General features: G+C 52.9%; 2 protein-coding genes across 8 annotated transcripts in view; both read left to right on the forward strand.

Annotated features, from left to right (window-relative positions):
* P3H1 (prolyl 3-hydroxylase 1) overlaps positions 1-3,016 on the forward strand; it is a 19,723-nt gene extending 16,707 nt beyond the window's left edge. The window contains exons 12-16 of one of the 2 annotated variants that reach the window (XM_070468321.1): positions 1,137-1,254; positions 1,669-1,744; positions 2,000-2,140; positions 2,544-2,656; positions 2,826-3,016. In XM_070468321.1, coding sequence (XP_070324422.1) covers positions 1,137-1,254; positions 1,669-1,744; positions 2,000-2,140; positions 2,544-2,656; positions 2,826-2,892 — 515 coding nt within the window. In that variant the 3' untranslated portion in view covers positions 2,893-3,016. Of the gene's footprint in view, positions 1-1,136; positions 1,255-1,668; positions 1,745-1,999; positions 2,141-2,543 lie in introns of both variants that reach the window. The other variant, XM_020914668.2, reaches the window with a different exon arrangement.
* CLDN19 (claudin 19) lies at positions 2,147-14,856 on the forward strand. 6 transcript variants are annotated; one of them, XM_020914744.2, is made up of 7 exons: positions 8,870-9,021; positions 9,699-9,774; positions 10,026-10,455; positions 11,692-11,856; positions 11,963-12,047; positions 13,864-14,016; positions 14,721-14,856. In XM_020914744.2, the coding sequence occupies exons 3-7, from the start codon at positions 10,233-10,235 to the stop codon at positions 14,767-14,769; spliced, it is 675 nt and encodes a 224-aa protein (XP_020770403.1). In that variant the 5' UTR covers positions 8,870-9,021; positions 9,699-9,774; positions 10,026-10,232; the 3' UTR covers positions 14,770-14,856. The 6 variants fall into 6 exon arrangements, with proteins under 6 accessions (XP_070324424.1, XP_020770403.1, XP_070324426.1 ...); XM_070468325.1 differs by having other exon boundaries at positions 10,050-10,455; XM_070468326.1 differs by lacking the exon at positions 8,870-9,021 and adding an exon at positions 9,080-9,384 and having other exon boundaries at positions 10,050-10,455.
* Positions 14,857-23,869: the final 9,013 nt, after the last annotated feature.

The following is a 23,869-nucleotide window of genomic DNA, read 5'->3' on the forward strand; positions in this document are numbered from 1 at the left end:
TCCCAGAGGAGGTGACGGCGGTTACACAGGATGAGTAGCGGTTGTGGAGTATGTGGGGCGATGGGAGGATGTTCAAGCCAGCGGGAACAACAGCCGTGTACAAAGGAGTGGAAGCATTGAGCAACCAGCAGTTGGGGGAACTAAGAAAGTTGCCATTTCTGGAGAGTAAGGTCAGGGAGGTGGGGAGGTGGGGTGGGGCAGCCAGGTGAGGCTGGCGAGGGCCTCAGAGGCCAAATTATAGAGTGCTACGAGTTGGACATGACTTAGAGAATAAGCAACAACCTTCGAGAGCGTTTTTCATCCTGTAAGTCAGTGGTTCTCAGCTTCAGTGTTGGGCATATAGGTGTCTTTAGATGAATCATGAGCTGTGTTGTAAGTTCTCTGTCACTATTTTTTTTTCCATCTTTAGACCATCTTTATTTAAAAAAATTTTTTAAGAACAGATGTATAGGTGATGTACAATGTTATATTTAGACCACCTTACCTCAATGCCCTGGATATGATCTTTGCTTGAGAGCCATTAATTTTAGCATCTTCTGTCATCTTAAAAGTCTGTCACTAATTTTTAAATACCAAGTTTGTGAGAGAACTCCTTATTTTATAAGTTAGGGCAGACTGGAGGTCACTCGTTCACTCTCCCTCTGTAGCATTCCCTTTTGCGTCCCTGCGGAGGGGTGAGGTACGGCCAGTGTCCAGGACTCACATATGACCCACAGCCGGGTCTGTCCTGCCAGAGCCTTCAGTGGCCCCAGTGCTGACGAACACACTGATGGTGGCAGAGGTTAGGGCTTTACTGTCCCTCAGAATGTCTGGAATCCTACCATAATCTGGGGACACTGAAGGAATAAGCCAGGTGGACTGTGTGTCATGGTCTCCAAGTGGGGGCACCCTGGGGCCTGGGCAGCAGGAAGCCAGTGGTCAGGCAGGGGAGTGCTGGGTGAGGCCTTGGCTTTATTCCACCAGTGTTGAGGATTTAAGGTTGGTCTTGCTGCTGTGTCAAAAGACTTGGTGGTGTGGATCAAAGCAGAGGAAGGGAAGCTGGTCAGCAGTGACCCAAACCCACCCCCAGGCCAGCAGGAGAGCTGCACGCTGTCCCCTGAGAGCCCCAGTGCTAATGTGCTTCCCCTTGGCCGCAGAGGCACAGGCTGAGAGGAAGGACGGTAGTCACCCCGTCCACGTGGACAACTGTATCCTGAACGCCGAGGCCCTCGTGTGCATCAAGGAGCCTCCAGCCTACACATTCCGGGACTTCAGGTGCCAGCGGTCCTCAGGTCCCCAGGGCCCCATGCCTCGTTCCCTCCTCCAACACATGCATGCTTGGGACCAGCTCTTGCCAGAGTCCCTCAACCCAGAGTCTCTGGGTTGGAAATCAAACAATACGGGAATGGTTACAGTGTATTGGGAGAACAAAATGGAGAAAGGAGGACATGGTGCAGAAACAGCCCAGAGAAGGGCTTGGTGGGTGCTCAGGGTTGAGGGTGGGGAGGCGGGAAGATCAGGAGTCCTGTTTGTGAGGCTTCAGAGAAGGTTCTGGAAAGCTTTCTGCCTAGGAAAGGCCTCCCTCCAGCTGCTGGCTGGGAGCACTTGGAGGTGAAGGCACCAGAGCTGCAGGTTTTCTCAGGGGCGGGAGGAGGAAGTTGGTGTCGAGATCCCCTCTGCCTTTCCCAGTGCCATTCTTTATCTGAACGGAGACTTCGATGGAGGAAACTTTTATTTCACTGAATTAGATGCCAAGACCGTGACGGTGAGTGCACCCATCCGTGGGAGACAGAAACCCTCAAGCTGCAGTGGGCAGAATGGCTGGCTGGCCTTCCTGGTAGCCAGCAGTCCCCTCCCCAAACCAGGAGGCCTCCGACTGATCATCTTTTCTCTTTAGCCCTGGGCTTTGGGCAGCCCGGCAGAGGACCCATCCCCCCAGCCTGACCTGAATGACCCCATGTCCCTTCTGAAGGCAGGTTTCAGTCTCTGACCTGGGCATCCACCTCGCTGTCCCCTTTAGGCAGAGGTGCAGCCCCAGTGTGGAAGGGCCGTGGGATTCTCTTCTGGCACTGAAAACCCACATGGAGTAAAGGCCGTCACCAGAGGGCAGCGCTGTGCCATCGCCCTCTGGTTCACTTTGGATGCCCGACACAGCGAAAGGGTGAGAGCAGTTGGTGCTGCTGTGGCCTGTTCCTGGCAGGGCCCCTGTTCCGCTTCCTCCTTCCCCAGTCCCACTGCTGGTGCTGAGACGGGAAGGAAACACTGGGCTTGGGAGTCCAGAGAGAATCTTCGCTCTGGCACTGTCATTGTGGTCCCCGGCCCTTCCTTCCTTGTCAGTAAGGCTCCAGGTAGGGGGTTGGGGGGATAGGATGGGGGAGTGATCCTAGTTCTTGGTCCCTCACTGGGTACCACCTCTGCTACCTCTGCCCACGACCTGCTAGGAAGAGGATGAGCTCGGAGGCCGCAGAGGAAGAACCTTCTTGTTCTCCAAGAAGTAGCACCTGGGCGATGGTGAGTACCTGGTCCAGAGGCCTCTCGGAACAGCTCGGGGTTTGTCCTTGCAGGACCGAGTGCAGGCGGATGACCTGGTAAAGATGCTCTTTAGCCCAGAAGAGATGGACCTCCCCCATGAGCAGCCCCAAGAAGCCCAGGAGGGGACCCCCAAGCCCCTAGAGGAGCCCGTCTCCAGCAGTGAGTCAGGGCCCAAGGATGAGCTCTGACAACTCCCATGGATGGTGATCAGATCCACACGAGGGACTCTGTCCTGCACCCTGGACTGGCCAGCCCCGGGCCAGGAGCAGAGGGAACCTAGGCCTGACGCCCAGCTGAGGGGATTCTGCTCACGGCCATCTGCATGGTGCTACTGCTCTTGGAGTGGACATGGCGGGATGGCCCACTCCCCTCTGGGCCTGACTGAGGGCTCAGGACACAGGCCCAGAGCCATTCTGGGGGCCCACACAGGCTGCCACGTGACAGCAATACAGTATTTAAGTGCCTGTGTGGACGACCAAAGAATAAATGATTTGTGGTTTTTTTACCTGGTGGTTTGTTCAGAGTGGAAATATGCCCACTGGCCCCAGAGGTCTCACTTGATGGAAATTGTTCCAGGCAGGACGCAGTGGCAGGCCCGGTGTGAGGAGGCCAGGTGCGGCACCAGGCTTGGCCACTTCCTCTGCAGCCTCAGGCCAGACACTTAACCTCGGGGAACTCGGGGTTGTCTTATGTACAAGGGGGACCGTGATCCCCGCTCTGGCCACCTCCTGGGCAGCTGTGTGGCCCAGAGGCGATGTCGGATGTGACAGCATTTTGTAAACTGGAACGCTCTGGGTGGATGGCAAGGATTACCACTAATCCTTCTCTGGCAGCCAGCATTGGTCAGCAGTGCTCTGGCATGGTGCCCCCGTGTCAGCCGCATGCATTCTGCCCTGCTGTCTGGCCTCTGGATCCTCAGACCTCAGGGCCTCCTTGTGCAGGACAATACACCGCTAGGAGACAGCGTAAGAAGCGACCTACAGCTTCCACTCCTCTGGCCTCAGGCTCATCTCCCATCCTGGGCTTGAGAGGCAGGGGGGCCGTGAGTTAGGAACCTGTGCTCTGAGAGCCCATTTATTCATTTAACCGTGTTTATTTATTGAGCACCAGCTAAGTGCCTGGTGCTGGGAACATGGAGCCAAACAAAACAAGTCCCTGCCCTGCAGAGCTTAGACTTTAGTAAGGGAGACGGGTAACAAACACATAAATGCATGTGTGTGTGTGATCCTTTGAGGTAGGTAAGAAAGCAGGTTAGGCCCCAAGTGGGGAGAGCAGCAAGGAGGCTAACATGGTGGCACAGAGCGGGCGCGGAGGGCAGCCAGTGAGGTCAGGGTCCCGGGGGCCCTGTTGGCCACAGGGAGCACCTGGGCTTTGACTCACTGGGACAGGAGCCCTTGGGGCATTTTGAGCAGGAGGTGGGGGCATCTGACTTACATTTTAAAGGCCTCAATGAAGAATGTCCATGGAAAACGGCTACAAGAGCAAGTATGGAGACAAGGAGAGTATAGCAAAGGCTGCTGCATTGACCCTGGGGAGAGATGGAGGCGGTGTGGATTGGGTATTGGCAGTGAAAAAGGTCAGGTTCTGAATCTCTTCAAAGCAGAACCAAAAGGGATTTCCCTGGTGGCCCAGTAGCTAAGACCCCGCATTCCCAACTTTGTAGGGGCCCCGAGTTTGATCCCTGAACAGGGAACTAAGATCCCACATGCTACAGCTGAAACCTGGCACAGCCAAATAGATAAATATTCCTAAAAAAATTTTAAAGTAGAGCCTACAAGAGTCGCTGATGGGTTGGCTGGCGTAAGAAGAAGGAACAGCAAGGATTTAGCCTGAGCAGTTGGGGAAGTGGAGCCACCCTTTCTCCCATGTCGGGCAGACTGCAGACGAGAGGGTTATGGGCATGGAAATGAGGAATCTGGTTTTGTGTGTTTTGCTCAAGTTTGAAGAGCCTGTTAAGCAGAAGATTCCTGAATCTGGAGTACAGGGAGCGGTGGGCGTAGGAGTTGAAGTTTTGGAGGTTATCATCAGCACATTGTGGGTGTTCAAATCCAGGAAACTGAGGTCAGTGTGGACAGAAGAGGAGTCAGAAGACTGGGCCGGGCTGCAGGCAACTGGAAGGCAGTGGGGTCCAACAGATGACATGAGGACCAGCCGTGAGCGGGGAGCCAGGATGTCTGGTCCTGGAAGCTGATGAGAGTGTTTCAGGAAGGAAGGGGTTGAGCAGCGGTGTCTAAAACTGCTGAGAGGTTGAACAAGCTCAGAACCGGGACCACACTTTGAATTTGGGGATGGACGTGGAGATTACAGAGAACTTTGGCAAGAGATGTTTCGGTCGTCTTTCAAGTGAGAAGGGGAGGAGAATGAGTGGTGCTGGTGGGTGCAGACCACTCTTCTCAGGAGTTTAGCTCTACTCAGGGGCAGGATGAGCTGGAGGGAGATATGTGGGAACAGTTGTTTTTCAAGTTGGGAGACAGTCTGCTCACGGGAACCGTCCTGTAGGGACAGTCTTTATTCCTTTAGTAATTGGTGGTCTGTGTCCTGTTTGGATGACCCACTTGCCTTATGGAGAGAGGACCATGTTAATGGAAAGAACACCAACTTCACCCACATGCTGAGCTGGACTAGACTTTCACTTCCCACCACTTCCGGCTGTGTGATCTCTTGAATGTGTTTCCTCACCAGTAACGTGAGATTATAGCCCTTACCTCCTGGGATGGCTGAGAGTATCAATGACGGAATATTCATAGAGAGCCTGGCATGATGCTTGGCACATAGGAGATACTCAACATTACAGAAAACTAATCAGCCTGACTGTGGTCTTCCAGGAGCTTTCACCTCAAGGCAGATGAGCTTCACAATTTCAAAGTATGCTAAACACATAGAGACAGCAGACTGTCTCAGTGTAGCTCACAAAAGGCCAGATGTTTTCAGGGGCAACAGAACTGGAATAAGTGCATATGGTTATGGTGGGTGAGTCCTCCCAGGAGCAGGAGATGATGGCAGAGTCCGAGCTAAGTCTGCTTGGCCTGTGTGTGTGACAATTGCACACAAGCGGATCAGCCCTGGGAAAGGCTGCTTGAAACGAAGGGAGAGCAGCCAACGGAGCATGAGAGGGGACGGAGGTAACTCATCAAACTCAGGGAAGATGTGGACATGGAAGATGTCTGTCTTGGCACTCTGGGCAACTGGCCGAGCTCTCAGCAGGGGTGCCAAAGAGAGCCAGTGCTCAGGATTGTTTGGGGGAGAGAAGAGGGCACTGCCAGTCACCCTCACCCTGGGTTAGTTGTTGTTCAGTCGTTAAGTCATGTCTGACTCTTTGCAACCCCATGGACTGCAGCTCACTAGGCTCCCCTGTCCTTCATTATTTCCCAGAGCTCGCTCAAACTCAATGAGTCGGTGATGCCATCCAACCATCTCATCCTCTGTCACCTCCTTCTCCTCCTGCCTTCAATCTTTCCCAGAATCAGGGTCTTTTCAGTGAGTCAACTCTTCACATCAGGTGGCCAAAGGATTGGAGCTTCAGTATCAGTCCTTCCAATGAATATTCAGGACTGATTTCCTTTAGGATGGACTGGTTGGATCCCCTTGCAGTCCAAGGGAGTCTCAGAAGTCTTCTCCAGCACCACAAAAGCATCAATTCTTTAGCACTCAGCCTTTTTCATGGTCCAACTCTCACATCCACACATGACTACTGGAAAAGATATAGCTTTGACTATATGGACCTTTGTTGGCAAAGTGTTGTCTCTGCTTTTTAATACACTGCCTAGGTTTGTCATAGCTTTTCTTTCAAGGAGAAAGCATCTTTCAAATTCGTGGCTGCAGTTACTGTCCACAGTGATTTTGGAGCCCAAGAAAATAAAGTCTGTCACTGTTTCCACTTTTCCCCCATCTACTTGCCCTGGGTTAGTCGTGGGACACAAAAATGAGGCTGGTGGTAGGGCCAGTAGATCTTTCAGTCCTTGGAAAGGAGGCAAAGGAATGATGAGCCAAGTGCTGTGAAAGGAAATATGCAAAGAGCATGACTGATCCTAGATCAGAACACCTGATCCTGCTGGAGCGGGCGAGACACTGGGGTGGCCACACTACTAGCTGCACTGCTTTCTAGCTGTGCCGCCTGGGGCAAGAGTCATCTCCGTTTTGAGCCTGGGATTCCATGGGAAAGTCAGACTCCGAGCTGGGGGGAGTTTGGCCAGCACCACCTCCTGAGCCACCAGCATTTCAGATGGTGGCTGCAGAGAATGTGCTGGACGGTAACCGAGTCAGACCCTCTTAACTGGCAGGGGGAAAGGACCAGGGGAGGTGCTCCTGTGTTTCACTGGCAGGGAGGCAGAAATGTCATCTTCACGCCCATCAGTCAGTGGTCAGCACAGATCTACCTACTAAGCACCCGCCCCGCCAGGCCCTGCCAGGCAGGAAGGGGCAGTGGGTCCTCAGTCACCCAAGGTGAAGAGGGCACCCAGCCTGCAGCCAGGGTGTGAGGGCACAAGCAGGAGATCGCCCAGGAGGGAGCAGAGCATTCATTAGCCACAATTCTTCAGGCGTATTATGTTTTCCAAAAGCACTTCTGGCCCATTTTGATCCTTCTAAACTCCCCTGTGACCCAGAAAGATGAATACTATTGTCTCTATTTTTCGATTGGGGAACCAGGACCAGAGAAGCTAAAAGGGACTTGCCTAGCATCACACAGTTTTTCAGTGGCAGAGATAAAGCTAGTAGTACCCCTAAGTATCTTGTAAGTGAAAGCACTTTTTAAACAGTGAAGTGTGATACCCCAGGGAAGTTTCTAGTTAGTTCTTAATGGAGGCTGAGGTGGGTTCCTGAGCCTTGCTGCTCTCCCCACATGCCTGGGAGTTGCTGGACTGTGGGGGGCCATAGAGGTGGCAGAAGCCCTGGGTGGAGAAGCTGTGCCTGGTTAGGGAACTCGACTCCAGAAGCAGGATCTGGATTCCAAAGGGCTTTGGGACATGGGTGAGGAAAGGTCATTGGGGTAAGAGAGGATGTTTTGGTAGAACAGACTCAAGACCACAAGTAACAGACGGGATAAGAGTTTCCAAGGGAGATGTGAGCATCATTCTGGATCTTAAAGCGGGTCTGGTCCAGTGTAGGGAGGGCTCGGGGTTGGGGGGGCCCAGCCAGGGTGGAGGAGTGAGCAGGTCCTGGGGGCAGCTGCGTGACCCTGAGCAGCTCGCTTCCTGTCTTTGATTCTCAGCTTTTCATTTGTCAGTGGAGGGCCTTGCAGTCCCTGGTCTCCAGGGCTGTGTGGCTCTGACACTCTGTGTGGCCTTGAGGATCCTAAGGCTCAGAGACCTGACTCAGGTGCTCCTTGGGATCAGAATGACTCCTGGATCCTTCTTATAGAGGAAGCCCTGCATGAGGCTGGGAGGGGGCTTCCCTGGTGGCTCAGCCGTGAAAAATCCACCCACCTTGCAGCAGACACAGTAGACACAGGTTCCGTCCCTGGGTCTGGAAGATTCCTTGGAGGAGGAAATGTCAACCCACTCCAGTATTCTTGCCTGGAAAATCCCATGGACAGAGAAGCCTGGAGGACTACAATCCATGGGGTCGCAAAGAGCTGGACATGGCTTAGCAACTTACCTGGGAAAAGCCAAGCCCAACCTGGAGAAGGCAGTCAGTCCTTTGGGAATAACTAACTGCTGAGTGGCCGCCCCATGCAGGCAGCCTGCATTCTCTCAAACACCAGCTCTCTGGGTGATTCCATGAAGCTAATTAGAGTCCATGAATCTAATTCCATGATTTAGAGGTGAGGACACAGGCTCCACAGCCAGCCAGCTCAGGCCTGTCCCTCCCGGGGCTGCAAGAAAGCTGGGGTGTGGGCTAGACAGATCTGATAGGAAAGCACCCAGACCCCGGGCTTCCTAGCCTGGGGTAGGTCACCTCTCTGTCTTGGTTCCTTATCCGTGAAGGGGCGCCCACCGTGAGGGGTTGTCTACGATTAGAGAGGGATGAGGCCTAGACACCCTCGCCTGGAGTTTCCACTCTGGGCACCGGTAGTCCCCTGCCCCTCTACATCACTCCTCGCTGTCCCTGGTGGAGGGATCGGAATTAGGGACTGGACTGTACCATGGCTCTAGGCCCGGCTAGCTTTGGGGGACTCGCAGGCGGCCCCAGGACAGCCAGATCCACGTGACTCTGGACTGCCCAGCTCCGAGTACCGCGGTGGGCGGTGAGGGGATGGGGGTGGGGGGAACAGCATCAGGAACCACAGGGCCAGCAGCGCCCACCGGCCCCTTGAGGGCAGGCCCCTCCCCTAGCTGGCAGCCGCGGGGCCGCGGGCCATACCAGGGCCCACGCCCGAGCGGGCGCACAGGGCGGCATTGTCTGCAGCGCCTGGCACCCTCTCGTTTGCATAGCCACGTGAAGAATGCGAGGGAGCGGGCGGGGCTGCCCCCGCGGAGGGGTTCTGGGTGGAGGGTGCCTGGAGCCCAGGGTCTGCGGCAGGACCCTGCCTTCCCCCAGGGCAGCATGGGGAAAGGCGAGTGGGACGCTGGGGTAGGAGGGGGTGCGGGGGCGGGGGCTGGCGGGGGCTGGCGGAGCGGGAACAGGATTTTGACATTCCCCGGCACCCACGCCTGGCGAGCCGAACTGAACGTGAGAGGATTGCTAATGAGGTCGACGAGAGTTAAACATTCCCTTGCTCCAGAGGGCTCAGCTGGGACTGGAGAGAGGAGGGGGTGAGCGCTAGAAGGGGGCAACCTGAACCCCAGGAATGTGCAGAGGCCACTGCTCCCCACCAGGCTGTTCTGGAGCTGGGGGCCAGGGCCTGGTGCCTCAGGCTCCAGCAGGAGTGTTAAACCAGCCAGCAAAGGGATTAGCAGCCTGAGCAGTCTGCCCTCCTTCAGGCTGATGCCAAAGGTTGGTGATATCTCTCACCTCACTGCCAGGCTCCTGGCTGGCTGGCGGCCAGCTCTGTCCCAGCCTTCATGGGGTCCCTCTTCTGCCCCCCCCCCACCTCAGATCTCAAACAGACCCCTGTTTGAGGGAGTCTGGCCCTCTCCTGTTTTGATACCCATGGCCCCAGGGACCCAGGACCTCTCTCCCCAACACCCCCTCCCCAGCCCAGTCTCTCCATAGCTGACCTCAGAACCTGCTCCAAAAAGTTCTCCTTGATGTCTAACCCTAGTCTTACCTCCTGCACATTGGAATCCCATTCTCTTTCCGTCCTACAGGCAGGGGACAGAAAACCCCAAGGCTCAGATCAACTGTGCGATGGCAACGTCCATCATCTCAGGGCTGATGCTTGGGGTAGGAATTAGAATTTTAGGGCACTTGTATCAGCTTCTAAAGGGGTTCCCCTAGGGGAAAGGCCCTGAGAGCCAGCCCAGGTCACTCCTCCCAGCCCCTCCTTTCTCTATCCCTGGGGAGGGGAACCCACCTTGGCCACGCCCCACCCCACCCCCCACCCCCCACCCCCAGGGGGCTGGGCAGGAGGAGCTTTGCTGGGGACCTTGCCCAGGCTTAGGCGGCTACTGTGGGCGGGCCCCTGGCCTTTCCAGCCTGGGCCTCCCCCTGCATTCTAGAGCCTGGAGCCGCTGCCGGTGCTGCTGCCGCTGCAGGGCTGCCGCCTCTCCTCCTCAGCCTCTGACCACCTGCTGCACCCCACCCCCCACCCAGCTGCTCCTGTCACCTGGCCATGACCTCGGCCCCCCCAGGGATCCTGGCCCAGCCCTGAGCCCTGGAACCCCCAGTCCCCTCCCTTGGCCATGGCCAACTCCGGCCTTCAGCTCCTGGGCTACTTCCTGGCTATGGGTGGCTGGGTGGGCATCATCGCCAGCACAGCCCTGCCGCAGTGGAAGCAGTCCTCCTACGCGGGCGACGCCATCATCACCGCCGTGGGCCTCTACGAAGGGCTCTGGATGTCCTGCGCCTCCCAGAGCACCGGTCAGGTGCAGTGCAAGCTTTATGACTCGCTGCTCGCCCTGGAAGGTAGGCCTCATGCCCGCTGGGATGGGGAGGTGGGAAGTGGGGGTGAGGGGCCCAGAGCAGGCTTTCCCACAGTCTGCCATCTGCCCTGGGCTGCACTCGCCAGCCCCTGCCCCCGTGCACTCGTGAAGAACCAGGTCAACCTGTCCCCTGACCGGGAACAGGGGCTCTAGGTTCTGGCAACTGTGGGTCCACATGCCAGCTCTGCCACTGTAACCTTGAAGGAGTCACTGACCCTCTATGTCCTCATCTGGAAAGGAGAGGACTAGGACTCTCGCAGGACTCTGGGAGGATCAGAGAAGATGACTGCCAGCACTCAGAGGGGCTCAGTCAAGACCCTTCCCTCTGTTTCTCCCCACACCCTGTGCAGACACACTGTGTGCACATATCTACGTGATAGTCCTGCCACGTAGACAAGTATGCGGGCCCTTGGGTGCACACACACACACACACACACACACACACACACACACACACTGATTCAATGGACATGAACTTGAGCAGACTCCAGGAGATGGTGAGGGACAGGGAAGCCTGGCATGCTGCAGTCCACGGGGTCTCGAAGAGTCGGACACGACTAACACATATGCACGTCCACACACAGGCACTTGAGTAGGCAGGTAGTCCTCCTCCTGAGGTGTGGGGCTGAGCTTGACAAGTTGGCTCGTAAACAGACACCACTTAACTCTACCCTGGCTGGGAGCCCACCCACCGCCCTCTGCCCAGGGCCCCACAGGCCTGAGCCAGGCTGCTGTCACATGGCCCCTGCCACTGCAGACCAGACAGGTCATCTGGCCTCCATCAGGGACCCAGATGCCCTGAGCTGCCCCTGGACCCAGGACTGCCCCCAGCAGCAGGCATCCAGCTGCCATGGGTGACTCAAGGGGCAGAGGGAAAGCTGACCAGCGTCAGATCCCTCAGCACCTCCTTCTGTTGGATCTGAAAGGCCCCAGGAGAAGCTGCCTCCCAACCCCACTGCCTGCGAGGCCTGTGCCAGGCCCCAAAGGGAGTCGCCTGGCCAGAAAACAGCAGATGGGAGAACTCATGCCCCCCGTCACCACACACTATCCAAAAGAACCTGCAAGCGAGGATGAACGGTGGAGACACTGGTGTGGCTCAGCTCCACACCCTGCTCTCACACCCTCCCCATCCCCTCACACCTACAGCAAGTAGCACCTCCAGCTTCAGCTCCAGGCCCCCCATCTTGGGCTCCGGCTCAGTCCCTCCCACTCCACTCAGGTCACATCCAGTCGGCGCGAGCCCTGATGGTGGTGGCCGTGCTCCTGGGCTTCGTGGCCATGGTCCTCAGTGTTGTTGGTATGAAGTGCACTCGGGTCGGAGACAGCAACCCCATCGCCAAGGGCCGTGTGGCCATCGCTGGGGGTGCCCTCTTCCTCCTGGCGGGTAAGTGCCCAGCTCCTCCCCCCATCTTGACTGTAGCCAGCAGCCCCATGCTGGGTGGCCATCTGGGGGCCGGAGCAGAGCTGAGACCTCCCTCCCCTGCCCTTAGGCCTCTGCACTTTGACGGCCGTCTCGTGGTATGCCACCCTGGTGACCCAGGAGTTCTTCAACCCCAGCACACCTGTCAACGCCAGGTGAGTGCCGGGGCATGGCTTGAGCCATGGCTGGGCCTCCCGCTCCACCTTCTCTGAGGCCACTGGCCTTCGTCCCGCAGGGCACCTGGTGGGGAAACTAGGGACAGGCCCCAGGGGCTGTGGCTGAGTTCTTTGGCGTGGGGAGCAGACAGCATGTGGCTGGGCCCTCCAACGGGGCGGAAAGCTGATGGAAGCCACCCCAAGGGGTAATGCCCTGGCTCTGGATTTAAATCCCAGCTCCACACAGGCTGGCTGTGTGACTGGCAATTCCTTAATCTTTCTGTGCCTGGTTTCCTGCCCTGGAACATGCAGCTAGGACCAGGGATGCAGCTCAGTGTGATTGTGAGGGTTCTATGAGATGGTGCAGGTAAGGGACCTAGCTCAGTGCCTGGGTTGTTATTTCTGTAGGAAGCACAGGGACTTGGAGCCAAAGAGGTGAGGTTGGAAAAGTCTTAAGGGCAGGTAGCAGAGGCCCTTGCAGCCATAGGAAGCTTTCTTTTCCCCATCTTCAGGTAGAAGGCAGGACAATCCCTCTGGCTGTGGTGTGAGAAAGATGGGGAGTGGGCAAGGCCAGTAACGTTCTGTTGTAGAGGTCTGGAGCAGAGGGCTTGGGGCTGAATGGCAGAGATATTTGGAGGCTAAAATGGTCAAGACTTGTAAGGTCAAGGTGTGGGGGCCAAATAAGGGGCTCTGTGAAGGGACTGACCCCTCCCCTTACCTCTCAGCTCTGCCAAGAGCAGAGAATGGGACAGTCTCAACCCCAGTTATCCCAACAGACCTTGAGGCCTGGGGTGGAGGGAGGATGAGGAGAGGTGGCTGGGTGGTTGCAGTCTGGAAGGCTCCCTGGAGGAGGCAGCAATATGGAGAGGGGAGGAAAAGATTTCAGTAGTGAGGTTCATTCCCCGAGGCTGGCAGCTGTAACCACGAAAATCTTCCCAGCAAGAGGTAGCACAGCTCAGAGATGCCAGGATGGCATTCACCCTGCCCCTTCAGCACTCCTCAAGGTTGCCCGAATTGCAGGCCCTGTGCTGGGTCCTGGGGACATGGACGAATCTGGTGCTGTCTGCCCTCAAGGTGCTCTCCGGGGAGCCAGACCAGCAAGAAATGATCAGCCACCATGTGAGAGTCAATGCTAGGTGGCGAGCAAAGAGGAGTCAGGGAAAGCTGCCGGAGGCGGTGGCATCTGCACTGGGTCCTAGAGGCGGAGGGGACGCAGGTAGCAGGACGCTCCAGCAGGGGGCGCCTCGGGCCCTAAGGTGGGGAGACCTGGGCGCAGCAGAGGGGACGCCGGGCTGCCCCGCCCCGCCTAGGGGTGGAGAGGCGGGAGTGCTAGGTGGAGCAGGCGGAGGAGTCTGGCCTTCTCCAGAGGGCGGCGAGAGCCCAGTTGGCGAGTTCCGTGGGCCAGACCATGACCAAGAGAGGTGGCTGGACTGCCCCGTTCCTCCCGTCCCTGGCGGCCTGGCGGGGACCACCCCCCCCCACCCCACACTCCCTTGCACTGGCCAGAGGAGGAAAGGGGCCCGAGGTTACACAGAGCAGACCAGCTTGGACCTGGGTCGCTCTGAGTTGGTGGTGCTGATGTGCTGGGGCAGGGCCTGAAGAAAGGATGTGTGTTCATCCCAACTTCCCCAGATGTGCGTTCATTCACCCCAGCTTCCCCAGAGAGCCCGAGGAGGCTTGTGAGGCCCCAGCCTCTGCTCCCCACGCCCTGCCCACCCTCCGCTCTGCCAGGCAGAGGCTGGGAGCCCCCCGGGGGAGGTCGGGGCGGGGCAGGGTCGGCACAGTCACACCTGACGCTGTCCTCCACCCCTCGCAGGTACGAGTTCGGCCCGGCCTTGTTCGTGGGCTGGGCAGCCGCCGGCCTGGCCCTGCTGGGCGGCTCCTTCCTCTGCTGCACGTGTCCGGAGCCCGAACGAACCAACAACAGCCCGCAGCCCTACCGGCCGGGTCCCTCTGCGGCTGCCCGAGAGTACGTCTGAGCTTGCCCAGCATCCGCTGGCCCGTGCAGCACCCCGGGTGGGGCCAGGAGGGCTCAGGGGCTCCCCCAGGTCGGCTAGGGCTCTGAGCAGCTTGTCCCCAACCTAGGCACCCAGTCTGCGTTCTGAGACTCAGACCCGGACATTCAGAGAGGCGGGAGGCCAGCCCCAGCCCTCCTGCGCCGCTGGGGCCAGGGCCTGGGCCAGGTACAGGCAGGGACCTGTCCACACCCCAGCCAGCTGCAGTTCCTTTCCTGGCCACTTATTTACTCACCCATGGGTCGACTGACTACTCTGTGCTGGGCCTGGAGGACGCAGCAATAAAGACGCCCTGGGGGTGGCCAGAGCCCATTGTCCCCCTGCCCCACGGGGCTTCTCACAACCCCAGGAAGGAAGTAGCGCCAGAATGACACTTGTCCCGGATTACACACAAGGAAGTGGGTTCAGAGAGACCAGGAGGCGTGGCCCTGCTGCCTCTGAATTCAGGTCTTGCAGTATGCCTGGAGCTGCGTGGACACACACAGATGACTGAGCCAGGCCATGTCACTCTTGCCCCAGAAATGAGCTCCTGCTGCAGGGCTGCTGTGAATTCCACTTGCCAGTCCCTGAGTCTGGGCCTGAATCCCACAGCCCCTGCCCCAGCCCCACTGCCCTCTGTTCACCCCACTAATTAGCTCTCCTCTCTTTTGACTTTCAGACCAGTTGTTAAATTGTCTGCCTCCACCAAGGGCCCCCTGGGTGTGTAATGTCCAGGTCCCCAGCCTGGCTCTGCCCCGCCTTGCCACATCTAGACTATGTGCTTGATATTTTTTGGAAAGAAAAGTGAACATCCAGCTCTGAGTGTGGTGTCATTTGATCCGTCTCTGGTATGGCAGAGCTGGACCCTGGGATCCTTGGGCACAAAGACGGGGAGACAGGTCCAGTAAGGGTTACACAGCACATCCAAGCTGGTCAGGATCCTCCCTGACCCTCCTTAGGTTGGCACCAGCACCTCCTTGGTCAGAGACGCAGCCCTGCTGCTCTGGCTGTCCCGGAGCCCTCCTGGGAAAGGGGGTGATCCCAGGGAGACCCTCTCACTTGGTGCTGGGGGCCAGAGCCGGGTGAGAGACCCGGAGGAGGAGTTGGCTGCCTGGAGAAGTGCCGGGAAGGACGTTAGGGCGTTGCAGGAGTGTCGGAAGCTCTGCTCCCAGCCCAGCGCTGCTTCCTCTCCCACACCCACCCCTCTTGTCTCCAGTCTGCTGAGACCCCAGGGTTCCTGCCCTGGAACCGGAGTAGGGAGGGGCAGCCTGAGGCTGCCTGAGTCAGCCGCTGGAGCTCTGGCCTCACACAGGGCTGTGGGCAGAGGTGGAAGGGCTTTAGGTCTTGACGTACAGTTATCACCTCCTTCATACAGAAGCAAGTGTGTGCGCGGGCTGTCGCTCAGTCGTGTCCCACTCTTTGCTACCCTTTGGACTGCAGGCCGCCAGGCTCCTCTGTCCACAGGATTTTTCAGGCAAGAATACGGGAGTGGGTTGCCATTTCCTTTTCCAATAGAAGCGAGAGACGTCCTCAAAGGAATATAGGGAAAATTAACCCAGATGAGCCCCTGCTCTCATACTCAGGTGTTGCCCACCTGAGACATCCTCCCGAGACCCTGGGCCTCTCTCTGGCCTCTGCCCTCTGTCTCTCCCAACCAGAAGGAGCTGACCACAGCTCTCGGAAAGAACTGTCCCTTGCCTTCCCCTGCCAGTTCTCTTTTGGCTTCCTCCACCACCCATCCAGTGACATCTCCTACCCAGTCACGGATCCCAAGGACAAAGCTCAACCGTCTCCCCCTGACGTGCTTCTGAGAGGTGAAGTCAGACGAGATGACCGTCCAGCTCCAGAAGGGTGGGGAGAAGCAGACGGCAGAGTTGCTGTGGGATCGTCCACAGGTGGCCTGGCCTGGCGGCAGCTGCACATACATGGGGCACCTGAGGGGCTAGAAGGGGTAGGTGGCTGCGCCTACATGGGTTCACCAGAGCCCTGCCTCTCGAACGAGGTGAGAGGTGAAGGAGAGCTGCGGAAGAGCCTCTCTGGGTGCCTGACACTGTAACACTGTAACGTAGGGGTTCTTGGCTCTGCTCGCACATTCGAGTCGCCTGGGGAGCTGATGTCCAGCCCTCCCTGCCGCCTCCAGGCATCCCAACCTAGTGGTCTTGAGGTGGCCACGTGGTGGACCTGGGCACCAGAGGTCAGCACATGAGGGCACTTCTGTGAGGCCTGAAGCTCGGGGCTGTGGCAGCCACGTTTCTTGCCCCTCTGAGGCAATCTCGAAAGGCAGGTAAAACAAGAGGCGAGAAAGACGAAAGGAAGCCCGTCTTCCTCTGCCTTTCCCGAGACCAGGCCATTCTGTGAGGACACCACACCCTCCCAGTAAATAAATAAACCCCTTTCTGCTGAAACGGTTTTGAGTTTGACTTCTGTCACACAGAGCCATGTTCAGGGACCACCAGACGCTCAGGGCTGCGTAGGAAAATGTTGGGATAGCGTGTGCTGGCTGCTTCAGGGCTGGGCTGTGTGGGGGACAAGCGCCAGGCCAGCGGGTGGCCCCACAGCCGGGTGGGAGCAAACTTCCGTGTGATCCTTTGTGAAGGGAAGCCTTTTGCGCCCATAGCCGAAGACTGGACAGGTGGAGAGTCAGACGACCGCTCACAACCCAATGGGTCCTGGCAATGGGAGGATGCCTGGGAAGAACTCAGAGTTTGCAGCTAGAAGAGTTTGGGAAGCCTAATCCCCCCAGGCTTCTTCTCTTTCAAATGTTTACATCACGGTCACCTTGTCTGCCAACCTGTGACAGGGTCAACTGTCCAGGCCTCCTGTTTCCTATCCCAGCCGCAAGGCTAGAGGACTGAGAGGAGACCCAGGTAGGTTGTGCTGTTAATATTTTACTAGCAGAGTTCTTTCAAGGATGAAATTAAGTGTTAGTTGCTCAGTTGTGTCCAACTCTTTGCAACCCCATGGACTGAAGCCCTCCAGGTTTTTCTATCCATGGAATTCTCCAGTCAAGAATTACTGGAGTGGGTTGCCATTCTCTTCTCCAGGGGATCTTCCTGACGCAGGGATCAAACCCAGGTCTCCTGCATGGCAGGCAGGTTCTTGACCGTCTGAGCCATCAGAGAAGCTAAGAATGAAATTGGCAGGCCATAAAAGATGGTTTGGGGAGGGATATACCTGTGCCCTCAGCCTCAAAGGAAAGCCGGAGTACCAAGGTAACAGATGTTCAGCTGAGGGGTGTGAACCAGGTGCTGGAGTATCTGACCAGACACTCATCTATTGCCTGCATCTGAGAGTATAGATAGAACTGAGTATTAGATGATGTCAAGGAATTATGGTTAATTTTGTGTCATATGTATTATTCATCTTATGTGATAATGACACTGGTTGTCATTTTTAAGCCTTGTCTGTCAGACATGCACACTGAAACAATGTAATGGCTGGATTTTCTTTAAAAATACTCTAGGAATAGAAAAGTCAGGGGCAGGGAAAATTTTTTAAATAAGATTGGTAAATGCCAGTGGTACTTAGGGGTTCACTCTATTTTTCTCTGTGTTTAAAAATGAAAAAAAAAAATCAAAATGTTAAAAATACATCCAAGATTTGCTGGTTTGTAATTTTATATACTTCCCATTGGAATAAAGGTGATGAAGACTCTTGTCACTCAAAGCAGAGTCTTCCGGCCACAAGCATCACATCACCCCAAACCCTGTTAGAAGTGCAGAATTTCAGGCTCCACTCCAGACTAGGAGAAACAGATTCAGCATTTTCAGGAGATCTCTGGGTGATTCTGGAGCATTTCGGAAAGGCAGGTGTAGGCTAGTGAGAGCTGTGTGTTGCTTCTCCTTTTCAGGATGAGAATTTCAACTGAGCTACCATTGATTAACTAGATATAATGAAAGTGGTTCAATTTAAGATTTTGTCTAGAGGTGGAAAGATTGTGGGGAACACAACTAAACCTGATCCAGGCAAAATTGGACATGAAGAATGGACAACACCCATAGAAGTGCTTCCTGATCATCTCTCCTCAGAGAGCACGTAAAACTAATACTTAGTTCAATTTATGAGAATATTGTAGGCAATTTTATTCTGGATACTATATAGTCTTGTTAAAAACAAGTAGAAATGTGGAGGAAACAATCACTCTGCTGAACAGAAGTTAACATTATGTTGTAAATCAACTGTGAGTGAGAAAGTCGCTCAGTCGTGTCCGACTCTTTGCGGCCCCATTGACTATACAGTCCATGGAATTCTCCCGGCCAGAATATTGGAGTGGGCGTTATTAGTTCCTTCTCCAGGGCACTGTACTTCAGTAAAACTTTTTTAAAAAGAAAAAAGATGTTAGGGAAAGGGTAAACAATTCTTTAGAGCATCAGGACTGACTCACTGCTATGGAGTCACGGAGTCAAACCTGAACCACTGTCTCTCCCTCTGTGTCGGTGGCACATGTGGTTGCCACAAAGCTGGAGTCCTTGGCTGCTGGGTTTGGAGATTGGTTACATATAAGGGGATTGAACAAATAAGTAAATCTGTCATTGTTTAGTCGCTCATTCGTATCTGACTTGTGATCCCATGGCCTGTAGCCTCCAGGCTCCTCTGTCCATGGGGTTTCCCAGGCAAGAATGCTGGAGTGGGTTGCTATTTCCTTCTCCAGGGGAACTTCCTGACCCAGAGACCGAACCCTCATCCCCTGCATTGCAGGAGGATTCTTTCCCAATCACCTGGGAAGCCCAAATAAGTATCTACACTGGAGGTCACTGAAGCCAGTCTTCTCATTGTCAGAGAATGGACTTACAGAGTTGGAAAGGGGGAAGACTAGAATAAATCTTGAGGTGTTGGATTGGAATTGGAGGTATGCGGATGAACATACAGCTTTTAATATATGTAGATAAATGTAGAAATAGTTGTATACGTACATGTGTATAATATACATACACGGAACCTTCTGTAACCACGGCCATGGAACTGGAGATACGGAGAGCCCACTATACTACAGTATTTTATATAAAGGACTTGAGCATTCAGGGATTTTGGTATGGTTGTGGCTGGCAGGGGAGGGGGTGGACTGGTGTGGTTCTGGAACCAATCCCCCATGAGTACTGAGGGCTGACTGTACATCCCCTAGACAGGCCAAGAAGCAATGACCCCCAAGGGCAAGCTCATATCTTGATTTCTGAATACCATGCAGAACCCCAGGGAGATTCAAGGAAAGTACAAAATAAGCTTGGAGCATCTTGTTCCAGAAAGTAAGAATGTGCTCAAGGAATGATGGAGATGTGTCTAAAGGATTCAGAAATCAGATTAAAGGGTTCCCTCTGATTTTATCTCGAACAGTTTGATCATCAAAATTCATAGTGACAGAAAAGGATTTTATTTTTTTTCAGTAGTGGATTTTAACTCTGTGAATAAAAATAAGAATCCACTAGTTTCTAGAGATATGAATAATTAAATAATTGGGGAAAAAGAAAAAGCTTTACAGTAAAATGGCAATACGTGTAATTTATTAACTAAGAAGTACAAAATGCTTAATTTTGCAGTAATGAGCACAGTGGACATATCTTAATCAAGTGATAAGAGTTAATACCACCAGTAATGAAACAAGACAAATGTAGATGACTCCTAAGATAGAGATGGAAGCTTTGAACTCACCTATGATGAAAACAGAACCATTCACTTCCATTTTTGAAAGATGTTTTCGCTGAGTATAGAATTCTAGGTTGACTCCTTCACCCTTTTTCAGCACTTTGTAGATGTCATGCTAGTGTTTGCTAGCTTACATAGTTTTAAAATCAAAAGTCTGCTGTAGTTCATATTGTAGTTCCTTTGTTTCTCTCTGGCTGTTTGTCAGATTTTGTCCGTCTTTGGTTTCCTTAAATCTGACTATGATGTGCCTGGATGTATTTTTCCCTTTGTGTTCATTTTGCTTCATGTTTTCTGAGTTTCCTGGATCTGTGACGTATTAACTTTCATTGATTTTGGAAAATTTGCAGCCATTATTTTTCAAATGTTTCTTCTGCTACATCTTTCCTATGTTCAGCAGCTACTTCAATCACATGCTAGATATTGTGTCACAGCTCTTCAATGGTCTGTTTTCCCCAAGTTTTGGTTTGTATAATTTCTACGGACATGTCTTTAAGATCAAGACGTTTTCCTCCGCTGTGTCATCATCTGATGAGCACATCTAAGCAATTCTTCACTTCTGCCGATACCTTGTGCTTAGTTTGAGACCTGGAATCCAGGGTTTTTCTTAGTGTTACTGAGCCTTGGCATTCAACACTTCCTGCATGCTGGCACCAAAGGCAATCTCTCCATGCTCTTGTTTCTTCCCCAGAAACAGCTTGCCATTGCTTGCTTTATGATACAAGGTTCATGTTGGTGGCAGAGGTTTTCTCAGTTCTGCCCCAGCCTTAGTCATAGACAGGCCCTGTGCACCTGAGCGTCTGACCTCTGCCTTGTGATGACAGTGGGTCTTGGGTGGGAGTTTCCTGCCCTCCCATCAGGAAGCAGATTTGTGTTTTGTATCAATTCAGGATCTTAGTAACGAGTTTCCTATTTTTCTCTAATGTCAGGCAGCTTTTGCTTCTACCCCAGCTCAGAGGTAGGCAACCTTGGTTTAGGACTTACTTCTTACTTAGCTTTTCATTCCTTTTTTATCTCCTAATATTTCAAATAGGATCATTATCTTCTGCTTGTTAATGCCTATCTGCTGCTTGTGAGTATTCTTCGTTATCTCTAAATGTTTTGTTTTTCCACCTTCATATCCTATGGTGTATGGAATCCTAGGTTGACAATTATTTTCTTTCAGGTCACTGAAGATATTTTTCTACTCTGAGACTATCATTTTACTGTTTTCTGGCATCCATTGTTTCTGTTGAGAAATATCAGCTTAAATGTCACTCCTCTGAAAGTAACCTTTTTTTCTTCCTACTTGTAATATATTCTTTTGCCATTTAAAAAAAAATGTGGTATAATTTTTGATGTGTTTAGATGTGAATTTCTTTTTATTTAACCTCTTTGGGATTTTTGACTCTTCTGGTGTCTCCCCCTCTCCCCACCCTAGTCATTTCTGATTGAGTCTGTCATCATCTCTTCTTTCTTCTGTGGCTACAATTATAGACTGGTTGATTTTCTTACTATATTCTCTCTTAGCTTTTCTCCTCTATTTTCCACATTGTTTATTCTCTGTATTTCATTAGAAATGATTTCCTTCAACTATCTCTGTTAATATTAATTTTTATTTTTTGACTGCACTGCATGGCTTGTGGGATTTTCATTCTCTGATCAGGACTGAACCCAGGTCCTCAAAAGTGAAAGCATGGAGTCCTAATCACTAGACCACCAGGGAATTCCCTTTTTATCTTCAGCTTTTAACTAGCTTCTGAACCTGTCCATTGATTTCTTTGGTGTATTTTTATTGTCTCAGATTTCCATCTGGTTAATTAAAAAAAATCTGCTGTCAATTTATAGTTTCCGGTTCCCTCCTTTATTAGTTTGCCAGGGATCCTATAACAGAATAATGTATGTTGGGTGGCTTAGACAACAGAAACTTATTTCCCCACATTCTTGCAGGGGGAAAGTTCAAGGTGTAGGTGTAGGCAGAGTTAGTTTCTCTCTGAACACTCCGTCCTTAGATTGTGGAAGCCTGTCCTCTTCTGGTGTCTTCGTGGTCCTTCTTTGTGTGTGTCTATGTCTTAATCCAGTAAACATAGTTGCTTTACATTCTGTGTCTAATTTTGGCCTCTGCGCTACCTGTGGGTCTTTTTCCGCTGTAGAAGTCTAGGGCTTGAGATATGGACCCGCGTATGACTCCAGGTCAGGTGGCAATCTATGTGAGGGTTGGTTGATTTACTACCATGGTAACCATTCAGTCCTCAACTCAAAGCATGCGGTAATACACAAGGGCTCACATGCTTGTGGGCCCTCCAGCAGTTACAACTGCTTAAAAAATTATATATTTTGCCTTTTTTTTTTTTTTTTTTGGTGAAAATTTGGCTTTATTTCAGTTGCCAGCAACTAGGGTCGGGGTGTGGAGGTCAACTAGAGAATATAGTCAGGCTCCTCTGTCCATGGGATTCTCCAGGAAGTAAAACTGGAGTTGGTTGCCATTTCCTTCTACAGGGGATCTTCCTGACCCAGAGGTCAAACCTGTCTCTTAAGTCTTCTGCATTGGCAGGTGGGTTCTTTACAACTAGCATCACTTCTGTTTATACGCTGTTTTTTCATCTTTAGTCCTGTTATCTTCAAACATTTGTTCTAAAAGCTGTCTAGGTCTGCTACCAGGTCTTTCTCAGGGATAGTTTCTGTTGGTTTTCTTTCCTTTGATTGAGCCATATTTTCCTCTTTGTATGCCTTATGATTTGTTCTTGTTGTCATTAAAAACATGACATTGAAACTAATAATAACCCTAGAAATCACATTTCTCTGTCTCCAGGGTTTGCTGTATTTTTGTTTTCTTTTACTCTAGGCTGTATCTGTACCAAGCATCAGCTTAAGGTGTATATTCAAGGTTATCTTCAGGTCATTTCTGAGCTGTCTCCCCCAACCACCCCCACCATCCTGGCATGTGCAGTGACTAACTCCCCCCACCCTCGTATGTGGGTGCTTTTGATTGTCCTTTAGACTAAAATGAGAGGGGGATGGCACCAGCTTTTTATATTCCCTGAAAGTCCCTTCAGCTGAAGGGGATAGGCTTGCAACAATGAGGGTAGGTGCAACAATGACTGCTATCTCTGTGTTTGCACCTCCTTGATCAGAAACAGCTGACTGACTACAATCAGAACACAATCCCAGTATTTGGGGGACAGGGTCTTTATTGCTCACTTTGGCTGCTGCAAGGTATGTGCAAGGTGCTCCAGGAACAACTGCATGCCTCAGGGCTGAGCTGGGTAGTCACTGCTGAATTAAGAGCCAAAATCCCCAATTAATCTGTTTACTGTATGTCTTCCCTGGATGTTGCAAGCCTTCAAAATAGTTTCAGTTCAGTTGCTCAGTTGTGTCTGACTCATTGTGACCCATGAATTGCAGCACACCAGGCCTCCCTGTCCATCACCAACTCCCGGAGTTTACTCAAACTCATGTCCATCGAATCGGTGATGCCATCCAGCCATCTCATCCTCTGTCGTCCCCTTCTCCTCCTGCCCCCAATCCCTCCCAGCATCAGGGTCACATCAGACCAATTCTACCAGTGTACTTGTTGAGATTACGAGGACAGATTCCTGGTGCTTCACACTTGGTCATCTTTCCAGAATCCTTTCTCACCTCCTTACTTTTCTGTGATGCTTATGTTAGTTTGGGTTCTCCAAGCAGTAGACCCCCACCCTCCCCACAATAGGATTAAAATCCAACCATGGAAACACCTTTAAAAAATGGGTAGGGGGCTGGGGGAGTCATCAAGCCTAAGTGAAGGAATACTGGGTTGAAGAATCATAGACTGCCATGGAGTCCAAGTCAGTGAGCTGTCAGAGGAGCTCAACATCTTCCAGGAACAGGACTGTTTTAGAAACTGCTGAGCTTACTCATTGATTGGCTTGGTAGCACTTAGAAAGCAGTCTCAAGGCAAACATGGTGGCAGATTTCACAGCAAAGCATCTTGGGTCAGTTATACTACCTGTAGTTAAGAGACCTGCAAGTCATACTCTCATGGCCACCACAATTTCAGTTTACAGTGTTCAGAGCTCCTATCTAGTTGATACTTAAAATTACTGTAATAACAGCCTACATTTACTGAGCACTAACTGATGCTCCAATACTTTGGCCACCTGGTGACAAGAGCCAACTCACTGGAAAAGATCCTAATGCTGGCAAAGACTGAAGGCAAAAAGAGAAGGGGGT

Source organism: Odocoileus virginianus, chromosome 5, assembly GCF_023699985.2.
Source record: "Odocoileus virginianus isolate 20LAN1187 ecotype Illinois chromosome 5, Ovbor_1.2, whole genome shotgun sequence".
Taxonomy (NCBI): domain Eukaryota; kingdom Metazoa; phylum Chordata; class Mammalia; order Artiodactyla; family Cervidae; genus Odocoileus; species Odocoileus virginianus.